The 16,248-nt window shown below is 37.5% G+C and overlaps 1 protein-coding gene across 1 annotated transcript in view; it reads left to right on the top strand.

Annotated features, from left to right (window-relative positions):
• Positions 1–16,248, top strand: part of LOC136815327 (uncharacterized) — an 89,974-nt gene that overhangs the window by 19,001 nt on the left and 54,725 nt on the right. Inside the window, exons 10-24 of the mRNA XM_067071767.1 lie at positions 399–584; positions 890–1,060; positions 2,610–3,068; positions 4,132–4,347; positions 4,918–5,454; positions 6,722–7,026; positions 7,777–7,816; positions 8,895–9,334; positions 9,844–10,051; positions 11,102–11,369; positions 12,159–12,309; positions 13,628–13,750; positions 14,194–14,454; positions 14,725–15,359; positions 16,134–16,220. Of these exons, the coding sequence (XP_066927868.1) occupies positions 399–584; positions 890–1,060; positions 2,610–3,068; positions 4,132–4,347; positions 4,918–5,454; positions 6,722–7,026; positions 7,777–7,816; positions 8,895–9,334; positions 9,844–10,051; positions 11,102–11,369; positions 12,159–12,309; positions 13,628–13,750; positions 14,194–14,454; positions 14,725–15,359; positions 16,134–16,220 (4,087 nt within the window). The remainder of the gene's footprint in view (positions 1–398; positions 585–889; positions 1,061–2,609; positions 3,069–4,131; positions 4,348–4,917; positions 5,455–6,721; positions 7,027–7,776; positions 7,817–8,894; positions 9,335–9,843; positions 10,052–11,101; positions 11,370–12,158; positions 12,310–13,627; positions 13,751–14,193; positions 14,455–14,724; positions 15,360–16,133; positions 16,221–16,248) is intronic.

Here is a 16,248-nt window from a genome sequence, read left to right as displayed (position 1 = left end):
ATTTCTATTCTGGTCTGTAAAATATTTAGGTACCCCACAACCTAGCCCAATTGGCTACCCCAATTGGCTACCCTGCTTTTTAGACCAACCCCTCACAGACGTACTTTATGATATCATATCAGAGTTTTTATGGTTTTTGGTTTGTTATTGCTAGGTTGGCGAATAAAAAAATTAACTCTGTTGAATTCTAGATTTTAGGCCGGCGAAATCTTAGCGAACTCAGTGTATTTATAAGCGTGAATATGTACATGTGGTGGCGAGCCGAATTTTTAGACCGGGGAATTGTAATTTTATATGCCTTGGAACGGCGAAATCTGCCGTTCACCGGACCTAAAAAAGGCCCCTGAGAGGAGATCTAAAGAATTGTCCGTAATCTATTTATTTCTTTAATTACTCAGGTGCTGATGCTCATTGGTCTGCATGGAGTCTTTGGAGTGCTTGTAGTCAAACATGTGACACGGGAACTTCTTTACGCACTCGCTTGTGTGTTGATAATAGTTTGGCTTCATCAAATCAGTGTGGTGGTCTAGGAATTTCATCTCAACAAGAAATAATTTCATGTCAAATCGCTCCGTGTGCACCTGGTAAAACTGATAGAATTTAATAATGATATATTCAAGATTTTAACTTTAATACCTTCACTTTAGAGGTTCTGATTATGCAATTTCATCCATCTTTGAAGCAAACGTTCCGATCTGTAGTGGCGATTCCTTACGCAAATCGAACGATTGCTTCCATAATGGCGGAAGTTGGGCCTAACATCACGTACGACTCAAAAGACTCAAAGAAGTCCTTAACTACATTTTCCTTTCAAATAAGTCAAAAACTCAAATTCCAGAGAAATTGCTACTTACTGTTAAACCTTGACTCGATGCACCTTCCCTTTTAGTGAACGGTGGTTGGACTGAATGGACCAATTGGAGTGATTGTACGAAACCATGTGGTACAGGAACTCAATCACGATGGAGAATGTGTTCAAATCCAGCACCTGACAACGGAGGAGCAGACTGTGATGGAAATGCATCAGAGTCATATGATTGTAACACAGATCCCTGTCCAAGTAACTATTTTGTGAAAATTTGGAAATACACAGTGTCGACGCTCTCTCATTCTTTGTATAGCGTGTATAATGGCCTTTCGGACAATTCAATTATTACGTTTCCAGCGTGATCTTTATTTGTATTGATTGGCATTCATTCAAACCAACAAAGTCTTCTTACTTTCAAATTTCCAATAGAGAGCGAGAACTGTATTTCTTAATGACTTGAAAATTAATTTCTTTATAAAACTCTTTCGTTACACCAGTGGATACCTATTAAAACCTGCAAAAAAGGTGCTGCCTTTATATTCTGATATAAAGAACGATTTAAAAAGTGAAATTTCTACAAAACACTATTGCAAGGGAAGCCAAACACAACCACGTAGTTTCAGCAGAAAGATTGCATCCTCGATACATTTATGTTGAAATGTAAGCCGTCAAGGATCAGCTTTCTCGCAGTCTCGCGTACTCTGCTCCAGAGTGATTCTCATGTTTATCCTTTTGTAGTACACTCTGTGCGCGCATTGTCTGTTTGATAAAGAAATTTCCGTACGGAATCCTCTGCGATGAAGTATGATATATAGATAACAACACTTCTCTAGTCGTCTTCCCTCTCTCACCCGCACTTCATCACAGCGGTCGGTTTGAAAAATCTCAAATCAGAAAAGACAATAACACCAGAAATTAGAAATTAGCGTAGATACTTTTTTTGCGGACAAAAATTTAATTTTAATTCTTGTGGTAACTAAATAAAGCACACGACATAACACGAAAAAAATTCAAATTCAATGTTCTCTATTTCTTTGAATATTAAAGCTGCCCATCTGTCGAGGGAAAACTTAATCAATTAAACGGTGTCACAGGAAAATAAGTACTCCCATAAAATCATTACTCCCCAGTACATATATCCTAGGACAAAATTACTCCCGGAAAGTTTTTTTTAGAAAATTGGTACCCCCTCCCAGCTGACACACAACGTTGTTTTAACCTTCATCTAAGGCGAAACCAATAAATTTTGATTAGTTGTTTTACGGGCCCGACCGACCCTGAAATTACTAAAATCTAAATAAAGATAAAATTGATTTTGGTAGTACATTTTCATATTCATTGGCTTACAAGACTGCCAACTTTTCTAAATACATATAGGTAATTTTTACGAAATTTTGAGAATTTTATGTTCAATTTTCATTGAATCCATGAAATGGAGCTTTTTGTGTATTTTTATTTTCTACTTATTATTTTTTTCATGATGTAGTAGTTTTTGCTTTGACGAATGCGGTTTTAAGGAGATTTTACAGATGAAATGGCACTTTTATCTTTTTTGGGTAGCTTGGCCCGTAAAATAAAAAAATTAAAATGACCTCGCCTTAACGTATACTTTGTGAATATTATATAAACGTTGAAAGAATATCGTATGTCAGCTAGGCTACAGGAATCACACCTACCCCCTCCTTAATAAACAACCAAACATCTCCTTATTTGTCCCATAAAAGCTTTTTATCTTAATTTCAAAAATATATATTTTTTCAAAACATAACATGGCAAATATTCACTCAACTTTTCATTATAGATTCAATGTTTAATGATTCAGCTAAACTTACCAAAGACCTTTGTGAAACATGCTTCAACGGAACAGATCTTCATCAACAATTCAATAGTGGTCAATTAGTTTACTCCGGTTGGGATACATTCGAAGATGGCAACCCTTTGGAGCAATGTCCAAAATTTTGCGCTGAATTCAATAATGTAAATGAAGAGCAACTTTTTATTCGTGCTGCACCTTTTATGAGCGGTTTATGTTTTTGTTTGTCACGTGATGACCGGATTAACCAATCGTGTGTCGAGAATTTGATGCCAGCTTGCCAGGGAAGTTCAACATCGCCCTGCGTCGCAGATGATGATACTCGATTATGTCATGTATCCGATTTCAATGTTTTGTCTTACACTCTGCCATCTTTCGACATTAAAGGGATGTTTTTGTTCAAAATTCTTTCAAAGAACGGCGTCAATTTCGATTTGGAATCGTTAGGTAAGTTTGTGACTATAAAACCAAGGCTGTTCTGTTCTGATCAGGATTGCACAATACTAAAATTTCCGTTCAGTGTGTAGGATTCTAGTACTGAACCCTATCTTGTTTACTCATTAATTTACTCGTAAAAACATACCAAATTGCACTTTATTCCTTACTTTAAATCTTGAAGACGATTCTTGTAAGATATTTGCTAGTTTAGCAGTAGACGATCCTATCGTCTACACAAGATCACTAAAAAAGGGAATAGTTTTAGGAGGTGGGATAAATTTGATAATGGTGGTTAGCCTGAGGCGGAGTAGACAGTGGCGGAGGTGCTTACAGTGTAACTAGAGTACAGTGTACAGTTGTTCCAAAACTCTACCGCCACTTTTTTCCCGAAAACTTCCCTGACGCCCTGACTCGGTACGTATATACTCTCCCGCGTTTACTGACCCTCTAAACGGACGATAGCATCGTCTAGTTTAGCAGTCGACAGGCAAAAAACTTATTATTTCCCAAAGTTTGAACTTTGCCCATTTTGTGACCTTAAAGTTTTTTCTGGTTAGCTTCAAGAGGGTGATGACTAAGATTCAACGTCTTTAACATGGGCGGTAAATTGAGGGAGCCAAACTTTGGGGTAGATTGACGTTGATTGACGAGAAGTTTGAGAGGCTGAAAGTAAGTGGTGTTTAAGAACACATTTTTGAGTCAATACACCTTTTCGACTGTGGCCGCTAATTACCGTGCGGGCATTTTTTTGTCCGCTTTATCCCACTAAAACTTGTCCCAGTCTTTTAGCATATATAGACAATAGAAAAAGGTGTCAAAAAAGGATTCGATAGAGTTTGGGGGGATAATTAAATACCGCGCGACTACGGTCGAAAAGATGTATTCGAAAAGAATTCCGGGGAAAACGATGACGAGCTTAAGTTATGAACATTGCGAAGGCCATGGCCGAACTGCATGCCCTCTTGCTGACGGGGGCCGTGTGGTTTTAACAAAAGAAAGAGAGCTTTACCTGTCGAGAAAACATTTTACGCTTCAAGGTATTTCATATGTTTTTAATGATTTTTATCTTCAGAATGTGAAAGGTACCTGAAAACTATGATGGAACAAGTACGATATCAAACCGTTCAAAATATCTCTTCTGAACAAGATTGTTTTCAAAAGTGTCTGTCTTCACCAAGTTGCTATGAGATCTCTTATATTGCATCATCGAAGGAGTGTATCCTCTTTGATGGAAAAACTGCTCCTGTGATGATAAGCAATGAAAATAGTGTCTCCTACATTTGCAAAGGTAGGTGTTTATACAAACTTCTATTAATAGCCGTGACTGTATTTTCGATCTGTCTAGCCACAGGGTGCATTATGCAGTGCTGACGAGTCCTAAAGGCCGCTACCCACTCAGCATTTTATGGTCGGCGAACATCTTATTGTATAAATTACATAAATCTAGCCTTCAAAGGCTGTTGCTTTGAGCACAACCAGAGTTGAAACTTTTCAACTTTTTTCGCTAGGCTGTGCAGCTTTCCTATTGTTCTTTTTTAAATAGCCAATCAGAAGAGACATTTTTCTTTCTTATACCGTGTGCAAAAGAATTTCAACAAAAGAGAAAAGAGAAATATGCAGCACATCTCCCCTTATTTTGGATCAGTGGATTGAGAAAAGCGTTTCAACCAAAGTGCTCGAGCCGTGCGCCTTGGTTGCCGACCATAAAATGCTGAGTGGGTAGTGTGGCCTTAATAAGGGCAAAAGGCATATGCTGCTCTGCCACCCAAATCTCTTGAAAGAAGAAAGTTGTTGATATGCAATTTTGATTTGGGTTATTTTTCTTTAATCTTTTATAGCAATCAACTTACTTTTTCAGCGATTGCAGCTTCAGACAAACGTTTTTACTACACCATCACAATCAACGGTTATCAACCACTCCAACAAAATCTAACAATAATTGATACGATATCCAATCAATCTCTTCCTTTCCAGTCACGTGATCCTTATTTCCAATCCGTCATAAACACAACAACAACTAGTGCACCATTATTAAACTATTCGTCGCCACTTTATTTACCCCCTGGTCAACATTTGATTTACGTTACACAAACAATATATTCAACCATGTATAATTTCAATGAGACGGGGGAAATATTGGAAATTCCAGACACCCATCATCAAAGTTTCTACAGAGATGTAATAGGGCCTGTCAAGAATGTCGTACTTAAAATCAAAGAACCTTCAACAGGAAATCTTACAGATTCTCAAATTATAGTCAAGACTGGAGTTTCAGTTGATGCTCTCATTAGTATTGGTTTTGGGACTGGAATTAAGCTGCACTTGGTAGAAAGTTTCCAACCGTTTGCTGAACCCAACATTGAAACAACTGAGAACTTTGATTTTTTTTTCCTGGGTAAGTTTTGGTTCGAATAATACCAACATCATTTGTCAGTCTTCATAACTCGAACCTCTAACTTGAATGTCTCCTAAACTCGGACGAGATTTATGATCCCTTCAGTAAAAAATGAACAAATTTGTGTTCCCCATTTGAGTTCGAGTTATGGAGGCTCCACTGTATTTGTTTTTCTGCAAAAAACGCCCTTTTTCAGTTTTCTCTTGATGAGAAAAATAATGCATTTTCAATTTTCAATGATATAGAAAGGGGGCGGGTCTTTTATGCTGACAAGTAAGCAAGTAAGTAAGTAAGTTTGCGACCGCAGCCGAGGGAGACCCGAAGGCTCCCTTTTCTCTAGCTGTCTAGCCGAAGGCAGGGGAAGGCGCTTCTCTTTGGGAATCTTCGGTATGACCCGGCTGGGGATCCAACCCACAACCTTGCGCACCGTAGCTGGGTGCTCTACCTTCATGCTACGGTCGTTATGCTGACAGAGTAGGATTAGCAATATAACTTTTTTCAAGGACATGTGTTTTGGCTGAATTTTCTTGTTTAACCGAGGAGCAGCCTAAATTCCTTGTAAAACCATCACCAGTCTCCTCAAAAGCTAACATCGCCGCTAACGGTTAGGCGTATTGTCGCGGGCGGGCCGCTACCGCTCAATAAGTAACTCCCGACAGTAGTCATCAACAGTAGTCATCAACAGCAATATTTATATTTGTCCCCGGATTAGTTCATAATCCCAAGCTATTATTGGAAGAGAACCGGTTAGGTATTTTAAAATTCAAATTACGAGTAGTAGCAGATTTAAGTTTGATGCATCAATTCTTCAATAAAATAAATAACCGTAAAATCCACATAATAAAGTCTCAGTAATCCATTCAGTCTTAATAAGTCAATAATATCAATACCATTTCACCAAAACCCTCTACTGTTGGATCAGCGAAGCCTCTGCTTCATTTCACTCCTTCACGCATTTATCAGCCTCACATGTATTCTTCAGTGTCAAACAATAAATCTCCCCAAACAGTGAGAACCAACCTCGATCAGAGTCAGTTTGAAAGACCCTTTTCGTTTCTCTGTTTCTCGTACGTTCTGTAATGCACAATATGTGCCTAGTGGTTTTCTACAGTTCATCACGTGACATTTTTCGTAATGGCCGGTCTCCACTTTCGTGCGAAATGGACAACAGTTTTTAACGTCATAAAAAAGTTTCGTGCGAACAAAAAAAAGTGGAGTGGAGACCGGCCTTAAGTCATTTTATTTTAGTTTCTACCATTTTTTTCAGATATCATTGAACGAGAAGAAGCAGGCGCATCACCATCAATAATGATGTCATCTGATCACATCCAAAACACGTCTTTTTATGATACAGCAAAATACCAGGGACAATATTACGCCTTCGAAGACAGTCTTTCTTACGTGTCCAGTCAATCAAGCGATCATATATATTTTGAATCTGGCCAGCATGTTGGACTTGTTTTCTCTTTCATGGATAGATATTCACTGGGTACGTTGGTTTCAGAGAAAGAAGATAACGTATTAAACACGGTGGAACTGGATGTATTAGAAGTTGGTATCTTAAAATTATGTGTAAGTAAAGAATTTCAGTTTCCCAACCACTGACCTTCATAAACCCTGGATTAAGCTTTATCTGCAATTTAAGTCGGAGTTTTTTAAAAAGTGGTATCCATAAAGTAGGCATTATAATGTTAAAACGTTTAACGGTGCTACACCATATCATAAAGTATTCTCAATGAGTTAACAACGCTATCGAGTAGTGCATTTACCACTTTCAAAAAAAACTTTGATCAAAAGATTTTGCTTGGGTGGTATTAACAAACTGCCTCTAGGATATATTTAAAGCTCAGTGTTAAAGCACTCAACTACTTAACAACGCCCACGAAACGTCTATGGCACTTAACTTTTTTTAAATTCGTGCCGTTTAAATCTAACAAGCTGATCATTTCCATTCTAATATGTTCTTTTGACTTGAGAAATACTCATGAAACTTTCAGAGATCCTATGAATACAGTACTGATCTCATCTGTACACTTTCTTTCAATTGACTAACTTTCATAAGGAAAACGGAAAGAGTTTAGGAAATTTTAAAAATTCGTGCCGTTTAAATCTAACAAGCTGATCATTTCCATTCTAACTTGTTCTTTTGACTTGAGAAATACTCATGAAACTTTCAGAGATCCTATGAATACAGTACTGATCTCATCTGTACACTTTCTTTCAATTGACTAACTTTCATAAATTCCTTAAAGTTACCATTTTCATAAGGAAAAATCTCAAACTTGGTTTTCATTTGGCTAATACTACGCTTTTCCTTCTTAGGTGCTGAAACTTACCACTGATGGTTTTGAGTATGTTCAAAGTAAGTCACCAAGCTGCTAATAGAATTCCGGGGGGTACTACCCTTGCCTCTGAGGTTCAAAAAATAGACCTTACGTTGGACTGGTTTTTTATGCCAACATTTGCGAAAAATAAACCCTGGATGGGACAAATTAGATTATTTGTTATAATTTTTTTTTTTTTTTTTTTTTTATGTTATAAATTTTTTTTTTTTTTATGTCAAATTTTTCTTAAACTGGTATATACTATTACCGGAGCCAGTCCCGGCACGGGTCTTTTGTGTTACAAAAGTTAATTGTCTTTAAATAAATAAATAAAAATGAAAATATCACAACCTCACTCACGGAAAGACGACAAGACTTCGTTCAGCTTTTGATCTTTCAGTGCTACTTGGTCTGGGGTAAATGTGCGACTCGCACGTTCACCTCTCAGACAAGCAACAACTGATCGGATCAAGATGAAGGAAATCTTGCGTCGAATCCCGGCGATCACGACACTCTTCATGCAATTTTGCTTCTCAAGCCTAGCATGGTTTGATTTCCAAAAGATAATGTTCTCCTTTCCTCCAAAACATAAAAAATAGCCAATGACCCGACCGCAGACTATATGGTTCATCATAGAGAAAACCAAGTGGACCGTTCAAGCTATCAAACGTCGTTTGGTCGTTTGGTTAGATATTCCCGCTTGTAAATCAAGTTTTGTTCGTTAGTAGATGATACATCAGTATTCAGGGCTTACTTCTTACTGTTTGTACGTAAAATTATCTTGAAAGTTCTATTTCAATGATCTTAAGTTATCAAAAATAGCAACAAAAAAAAATTTTCACCCGCATTCCGGAAACACTACATTTTTTTATTTTCGCCTTGTTTCACTTTTTTTTCGTTTGAACATTTTCATCATCATTCCACATGTTTTCGACTGCCCTTATCAGGTAGGTCCATTCAACATGTAGCTTGTTTGTATATTTTCTTATTCCGATCAAAGATTACGAACTGTAGCAAGCTATAAATCATGTTTGACATAGTTCTGTTTTTTCTATTTTTCCAAGTTGGGTTGGGATGCCCAAACTAATGCTATTTTTATTTTCTCTTTCTCTTTAGTATTGGACGATATTCCCTTAAACAAAACAGGGCTACAAGTTATATCAATCAGTGACATATTCCACCACTCAATCGTGATCCCTCCACAAACTTTCATGGGTATTTTATACTTGAACGAAAATTCAAACGGTGGCATAAATTACGCGAAAATCAATTCAATGCTTGGAAGCGAAGTAAAAACAGACAAAATAACACCATCTTTCGCTACTACTTTTCAACTTAAACCTTTATCGGACGATTTTTTCACTATCAATAATTCCGTACCGTACCCTATTGGTTTACCTTTATATTTGAAAATTCGTTTTTTCTTCACTTATCCTTTCCAATATACTCACACTATGGTAAAGACCCAACCTGGTGATTTGAGATTCTCAGCTGACATTAGAAACGTGCTGAATGAAGATGATCCAATCAAAACATCAGTGACTGTGCAATATCAGGTAAACTTTTATTCATAATATTCATGACGTAATGTTTTCTACGAAGACTTACCGATTTTTGCTAGTATCTCTAGCTCAAATTTGCCACCACTGGTAAAAACCAGGAAAATATTACGTGTATGGTTAATGATGTGGTTGGGATTGAAAGTTATGGAGCACTCTTTGGCTTTCTTTTTAAAAGGGATAATCAGATGGTTTGAGATATATTTTTAACTGTTTTAAGTTGGTTGAACCTTGCCAGTTCTTTGAAAAACGGTTAATTCAAAACAATATACAGTCTTTTTAAATTGAACCTCTGTAACAAGTTTTTTGGTTCCTTCAGTTAACAATGTCTTATAAACCTTCCTCTATAACACGAAATTTCCAACTCAAACTTTTTTGTGTCCCCCATGCGTGTTCGAGTTATTGACATTCCATTGTAGATAGATTTATTTTTTCGGATTCTTATAATGGAAATTTCTTTGGATAGAGAAATAGTCCTTATTCCTTTATTCTTTTTATTACATTAGGAACCTATCGTCAACATCACTTTTGTGAGAGACAAACCTAAACCATCCTATGGACTTTTTGAAGATGTTTTTTTTCCTGATATTGTCGCTATCTCCACCACTTTCACCAATGGATCGCATTTGAATTACCGTTACATCATCACCAGCGATAATGGATTCGCCAAGGTTTTAGATACTAATGATGCAATTATAGAAGTTACATATCCAGGTACTGTTTTCACATTTTGCTTTTTTTTTAAAGAAACGTCGGCGCAGCACCGAAAGGGGGAGAAAGTTTTACTTTCTTTGCCTAAAATTGCTGTGTAAGCAAATGGAAGAATGTGTGAAACTGATTCGGCATAAAATAACCCCGGGGGGATGCGAGCTGACGGGTATGTGCTGCCCAGCTTTCGACCCTCGGACCCTTAGTGGCACTAAAAAGGAGAAAAAGTTTTGTGGTTTTTACGACCCTTATTGGGACTAATTTTACCAAATTTTGATCTTTCAGCGAGCAAAATGTAGAAATTTTCCTATGTTCCTGACCCTTAGTGGGACTGAAATTAAATCTTTTTTTTAAATAGTTTTTTTTCCATCTTTACAGGGACTTTAAGGTCCCAAAAAATGCACCCTTAAGGAAGGCACATACCCCCGGCAAATAACTCACCCTGTCTCGTCAGAACACATCATTATTTCTAGCTGATTAATTTTCGAAGATCTTATCAGAACAGATCAAAATTTCTAGCTGAAACATACTCTCAGAACACATCGGAAAAAAAGGTCGCCTCGCCGGCTGCTTTCGAAAATGTAACAGCAAACTAGTAAATTTTCCTCAAGAAGATCCGTCAAATAATGTCTTTTAAAGGTTTTGTTTTTTTAAATAATAAGCCACTGGACTATAAGAGTGATATCGTTTGCTTACTCATCAATTTTAATTCACAAGCTTTTTCACATTGGATTGACACGGATGTGGAGCAAGATTGATCAGAAAGAGGAAAAGAAGAGCATTTTTTTGCTTATATCAGCATAATATAACAAAAGGCACTGTCCCGATATGAAATATGTGTCTGATATGAAACGGGAATACGTATGTAAAAATAAAACCTTTAACGAACGTTACAGCTACAAACATCATTAAACTAGGTCTGCGTAAAAAGATTGTTTTTACCCTAGATTTTCGAACGTTCGTATTTCAAAACATTCGAATCCCATGCGGTTATCTTCATTTAAGAAAATCTTATTGACTTTCCACAGACGCGATATTATCTTTGTTTTTGTCCAGGAATCTACAATGTCAGGGCTGAGTTATCCAACAATGTCAGTTCAGCCACAGAATACACGACTTTTTCTGTTCTCAACGCAATATCAAAATCAGAGCAAGATTTCTCAATCATAACATCCAAAGCTATTGTCGCTAAAAACGAAAATGTTACAATAACAATCAATATGAAGAAAGGTACCAATGTTACCATGGTGATTGATTTTGGTGATAATTACACGGATACACGATATAATGTTGAAGGTTTTGATAATTTGGAGATCCAGAAAAAGTAAGTGTTATCAGGCCCATTTTTTGTAAACATAGACGGGAGATACACGTTTTTTATAAGAACAAACTTCATAAGGCTTTGATGGTATGATTTTAAGCAAGTTAGTAGAGGGGCCAAGCCTGGGTTCCCGTGACATCTTTTTTACGATCTAGCCATTTTTAGTCTATTCCAAAGAACAGTATATTACAAGATATTTTTGAGAGGGAGGACGCGGATTAGTGACCAAAATAGTGGTGCCATAGGCAAGACTGCAAGGGGAAATGAGGGGTAGAGAAATAACTTATTTTCAAAAGTTAAAATAAACGAAAATGATTGGTACCATCTGAAAGAGCATGAAATTCTGAGTAAAAAAATGTATTGCAACAACTCTCTGACTAAAACACACAAATAAATACAGCCGCTTTAAGACCAACTAACTGTCACTCTCTACTGTCAGCTACTTTTACCCCCGTAAAGATGGAAATTTGGTCAAAATTGGTCAAATTTGTCCCGTAAGGGTCGTAAAATTCACAAAATGTTCCTTTGTTTCCTTTTTTTAGTCCCGGTAAGGGTCAAAAGGTCAAAAGTCGGGCGGCACCCCCTGTCAGCTCGCAACCCTAGTACCCCCCCCCCCCCGGGAATCCACCTCTAAGCAAAACGCACTTTTCAAGTCTCGCCGGATCCGTTGGTTTTCCAACGGTTCTGGTGGCTGGTCAGAAGACAACATGAGAGCGACTATATTCACTTCATTGTAATACATAAGGGCAAAATTCATGAATGTTGAGTGCCTTTTTTTCATTTTCTTTCCAGATACAACACTTGTGGAACTTATAACATCACATTCAAAACCTTCAATGCTATCTCATCTTCAAATCGCTCGACTATCGTTCAAGTAGCATGTCCTTTTAAAGGATTTGATTTAAACGCAAGTCCAAAATCAGGACCAAATTATACTCCTCAGGTAAGTCCCCCCCAGGTAATGTATAGGTGATATTAGAAAAAAAGATAAAACCGAAATCTGGGAACAGATTCAAATGCTACATCGATTCATTTTGAGCGGTGGGGTTCCAGGGGGTACCCGAATCCGCTATTTCGTTAATCTTTTTTTTCCCGAATTCCGTCAAACCGTCTAAATAACAAATTCCATTTCTCCGGACCCAATACCTTATCGGCCAAAACTTAGTCGGCCTTAATTTTAGTCGGCCCTAATTTTAGTCACCTCGTCAAAATTTAGTCACTAAGGGCCGACTAATAATTAAGTTTTTGCAATTTCTAAATTTTTAGTCGGCCCAAATTTTAGTCGGCCCAAATTTTAGTCGGCCCAAATCTTTAGTCGGCTCTAATTTTAGTCACCAAGCCAAAATCTAGTCACTTAGGGCCGACTAAGTTTTGGCCGATAAAGTATTCCATCTCTTACAGTGGACCTATTTTTCGAAATTCCGCCCAGATTCTCGTTAAATTCCGCAACTGATTCTGCTCTTCCACCAATCGTGAAACCCGTTTCTTTTAAGACAAGTGCGGGTCAGCCCAAATAGTCTAAACATCCTCCGCTATAGGGCGTATATTTAACTTGGTTATAAAACTGGTAACTTAAAGAGCTTCGGTTAAATATTTAGTGAGTGAAATCTGTTCAAATGATTTTCCTACAATTCGATCGAAACAAGATTGAAATTGAGAACGAAATAATAATTTTTTCTATGGTCGGGTAGCTCAATCGGTAGTGCATTCACTTTACAATCCAAAGGTTGTGGGTTCGATCCCCGATCACCGCCAATTCAGCAAATGAATAGCTTATATTGAGTAATCTGAACTAGGCGGTAATTTACTGGGGCCTGGATAGATGTGGTGCTTTCGACCTCCCAGGTCTAGGGCAAATAGAAAAGGGGATGCACTCCTTCACTCCCGCCTCCGCCAACAGCCACCAGCCACCAGCCACCAGATGAATATACTATAGCTCAGTCGGTAGAGCAGTCTCCGCCAATTCAGCGAATGAATAGCTCAGATTTAGTAATCTGATATAGGCGATAACTTACTGGGAGCTAAGGGTCGGTGCGGCGCTCCACCTCAGCATTCGACTTCCCAGGTCTGGCGCAAATAGAAAAGGGGATAGACTCCTTCATTCTCGGCTACACCGGAAGCCACCAGAACCGGCTTGGAAAAGTAAATTTCACACCTGGGAATGTAAATGATTTTCCAACCCGGGTGTATTTCTTGCACGTTCCAAGGTTTGAAATGTTCATTTTTTCCTGTGTATACTTACTTACATTTCTAAATTTCAGGTAGCAATTGGGCAACAACTCATTTTGAAGGTTTTGATCGAAGAAGGATCCTTTGCTGTTTTTACCATTGATTGGGGTGATCAAAGTGATCTTCTGGTTGATGATCGAAACGCCGAAGCTGTGGTAAGGTGATTCTTTGTGTTCATACAATATATTGTGTCGGCAATTATGTTATTATAGTATTCATAATAAATTGAACATGTGCCCACAGAATATTTTCAGTTCCATTTGCAAATATTCCAACAATATTTTCGGATTCCTTTTTGTAATAGAGCACCTGATCTTTTCGTACATTACGGACCGAAAACTATATTGGGCTATTTCAGAAAACATTTGTATGTCGAGGAGATCTTTTTCAAAAAGGTGACCCCCTGGATTTTTTTCTAATTTTTCAGGACACCCTTGGATTTTTTTCTCTCATTTTTTTTTGGACCGCCCTGGATTTTATCATTCAAAAAACTAGACCACCCTGGATTTTTTATTTTCCAGACCACCCTGGACGTCACACCTCCTCAACATAGGGAATAGTCTGTTGTCACCAATTATTTGTTTCTCATTTTATCCAGGTACCGGTTAGTTTTAATCGGTTTCATGTTTACAGTGAAATCAATATCTACAACATAACTGTCATTGCAAACAACACTAATCAAGAACATCACCGCACCATTCAAGTGAATGTGACCAAGTGCCGAGATCCTAGTTTATGGTTTGCCCACGGAAGCCTTGATTCCCCGATTAAATATTCACGGGATTCTGTAATCCGATTAACGGCTTATATAACGTGGAATCTTGAACCGGATTGCAGTGCTGCTAATGAGAATTTCAAAGTAAATTTTATGATAACAGTCAAGTCTTTGTGAATCGACCGCTAAGGGCAGGGTCAACTATAGTTTGATTTATTGAGGGTAATAAAAATTAAAAGTTGAAGAATTCCTCCAGGGCGTCTTATGTTGTTATGAAAAAATCGTATTTAACGAATGCTACCGGGTGTCCCAGAAAAAAGTCCCCTTATTTAAAGTGAATTTTCTCGCGTTCTTTGAACTGTTAAAGAATCAATCAATTTGCGATTCCTTGAAAAAAAATATTTTCCTTTCCAGATTACATATTGGAAAGATTTGACATTTGACGAAAGACAGGATATCCATAATGTTACTATAGATACCAAATCAATTACCTACACCATGAAACAGAACCCTGGGTTCGGCTACCACAAGATTGGACTCTTCGTAAGGAAATACGCTAAGTTCGAACACTGGGCCTCTCATATCAAGATTTTACGTAAACATCTTCACGTGTATATAATTGGTGATACGTACCGCGTCGTACCTTACAAAGTCAACGTTGCTAAACCAACGGAAGACGAAAATGATGGAGAAACGACGACGTCGCGTGTCTGGAATAATTTCACATTAGATGCTTCTGAAAGTAACGATCCGAATTTTGTTAATCAGTCGTTGGTCACTTTTGAATGGAAATGCCGTATCTCTAACATGACTTCTGCCGCTCAATTCAATGTTCCAACTAATAAACCCTGTAATAGAAGAGATTATGATTCACTTGGAGACTATATAATATTAAAAGAACGTCCACGTGAGATAAAACTTTCTACTGATGGCTTTGTTGAGGGTTTGGCTTATGACTTTCAAGTTACAATAACCAGTGATGGGGTTTCATCCAATTACAATCAGACCATAAAATTTGTCAGTGGAGAACCACCGAATATCTTATTGAAGTAAGTACTTAAAAATAACCTTTCATCTATTTCCTACAATGAAGCTCAAAATAACGGACCGTTGATAGGTGTTTTATGCACAGATATTATCATATAAAACACTACTCTTGTCTCCCGAATAGACGTCCCCCCCCGCTTATTGTTAAGAGCAAAAAAAATCCACCCCCCCCCCTGCTCTTATTAAGACCCCCCTGCTAATTAAATTTGAATAATTAAATTTTTTATTACAGTGTAGATAGACCTTAAACTTGTTAAAAATTTTAACTTTTTGTTAGTATTGGTTCTTATTTTACGTGTTCATTTGTTAAAGTTTCACTTTTGTTGTTGAAATTGATATCAATTAAAAAAAAATTATGTCTTCAAATTACCCCCCCCCCTCTTATTCCATCCACCCCGCTTATTAGAATTTAGAAAATTTTCCTACCCCCCCCCCTGCTTATTCGGACCCCCCCTCCCGTCTATTCGGGAGACAAGAGTAGAGAGCTACTCTGTATTTTCCAAGCAACGACAGGTGAAGAAAAATAATGCGCCATCTTTGCTATAAGTAGACCATAATTCGGTCCCAGCAATTTGCTAAACCAACCTAAAAATTAATAGCGCGAAGAAACGAGGCAGGAGAATGGGCTTGATTGATTGAATTGCCGGCACTGAACTATGAAATCTACTTTGGTCTACTTATTATTAAAGATAGTGGATTGTTTTGTTTCAATTAGGGACAGGTTAGCTCAATCTGATACATTAACAGAATTGACCCTCTTTTCTTTGATGTTGCAGGTGTGCATCAAATTGTGGTGAAAAAGTCAATCTAAGGGAACGTTTGGTTATTCAATATCATTGTGATGATTGTCCTTCAAATGTTAGGTATGATGGATTGAAACTTATTTCCCTA

The sequence above is a fragment of the Clytia hemisphaerica genome, unplaced genomic scaffold, assembly GCF_902728285.1.
Source record: "Clytia hemisphaerica strain Z4C2 unplaced genomic scaffold, Clytia hemisphaerica genome assembly, whole genome shotgun sequence".
Classification (NCBI taxonomy): Eukaryota; Metazoa; Cnidaria; class Hydrozoa; order Leptothecata; family Clytiidae; genus Clytia; species Clytia hemisphaerica.
This window is presented reverse-complemented; position numbering and strand designations above follow the sequence as displayed.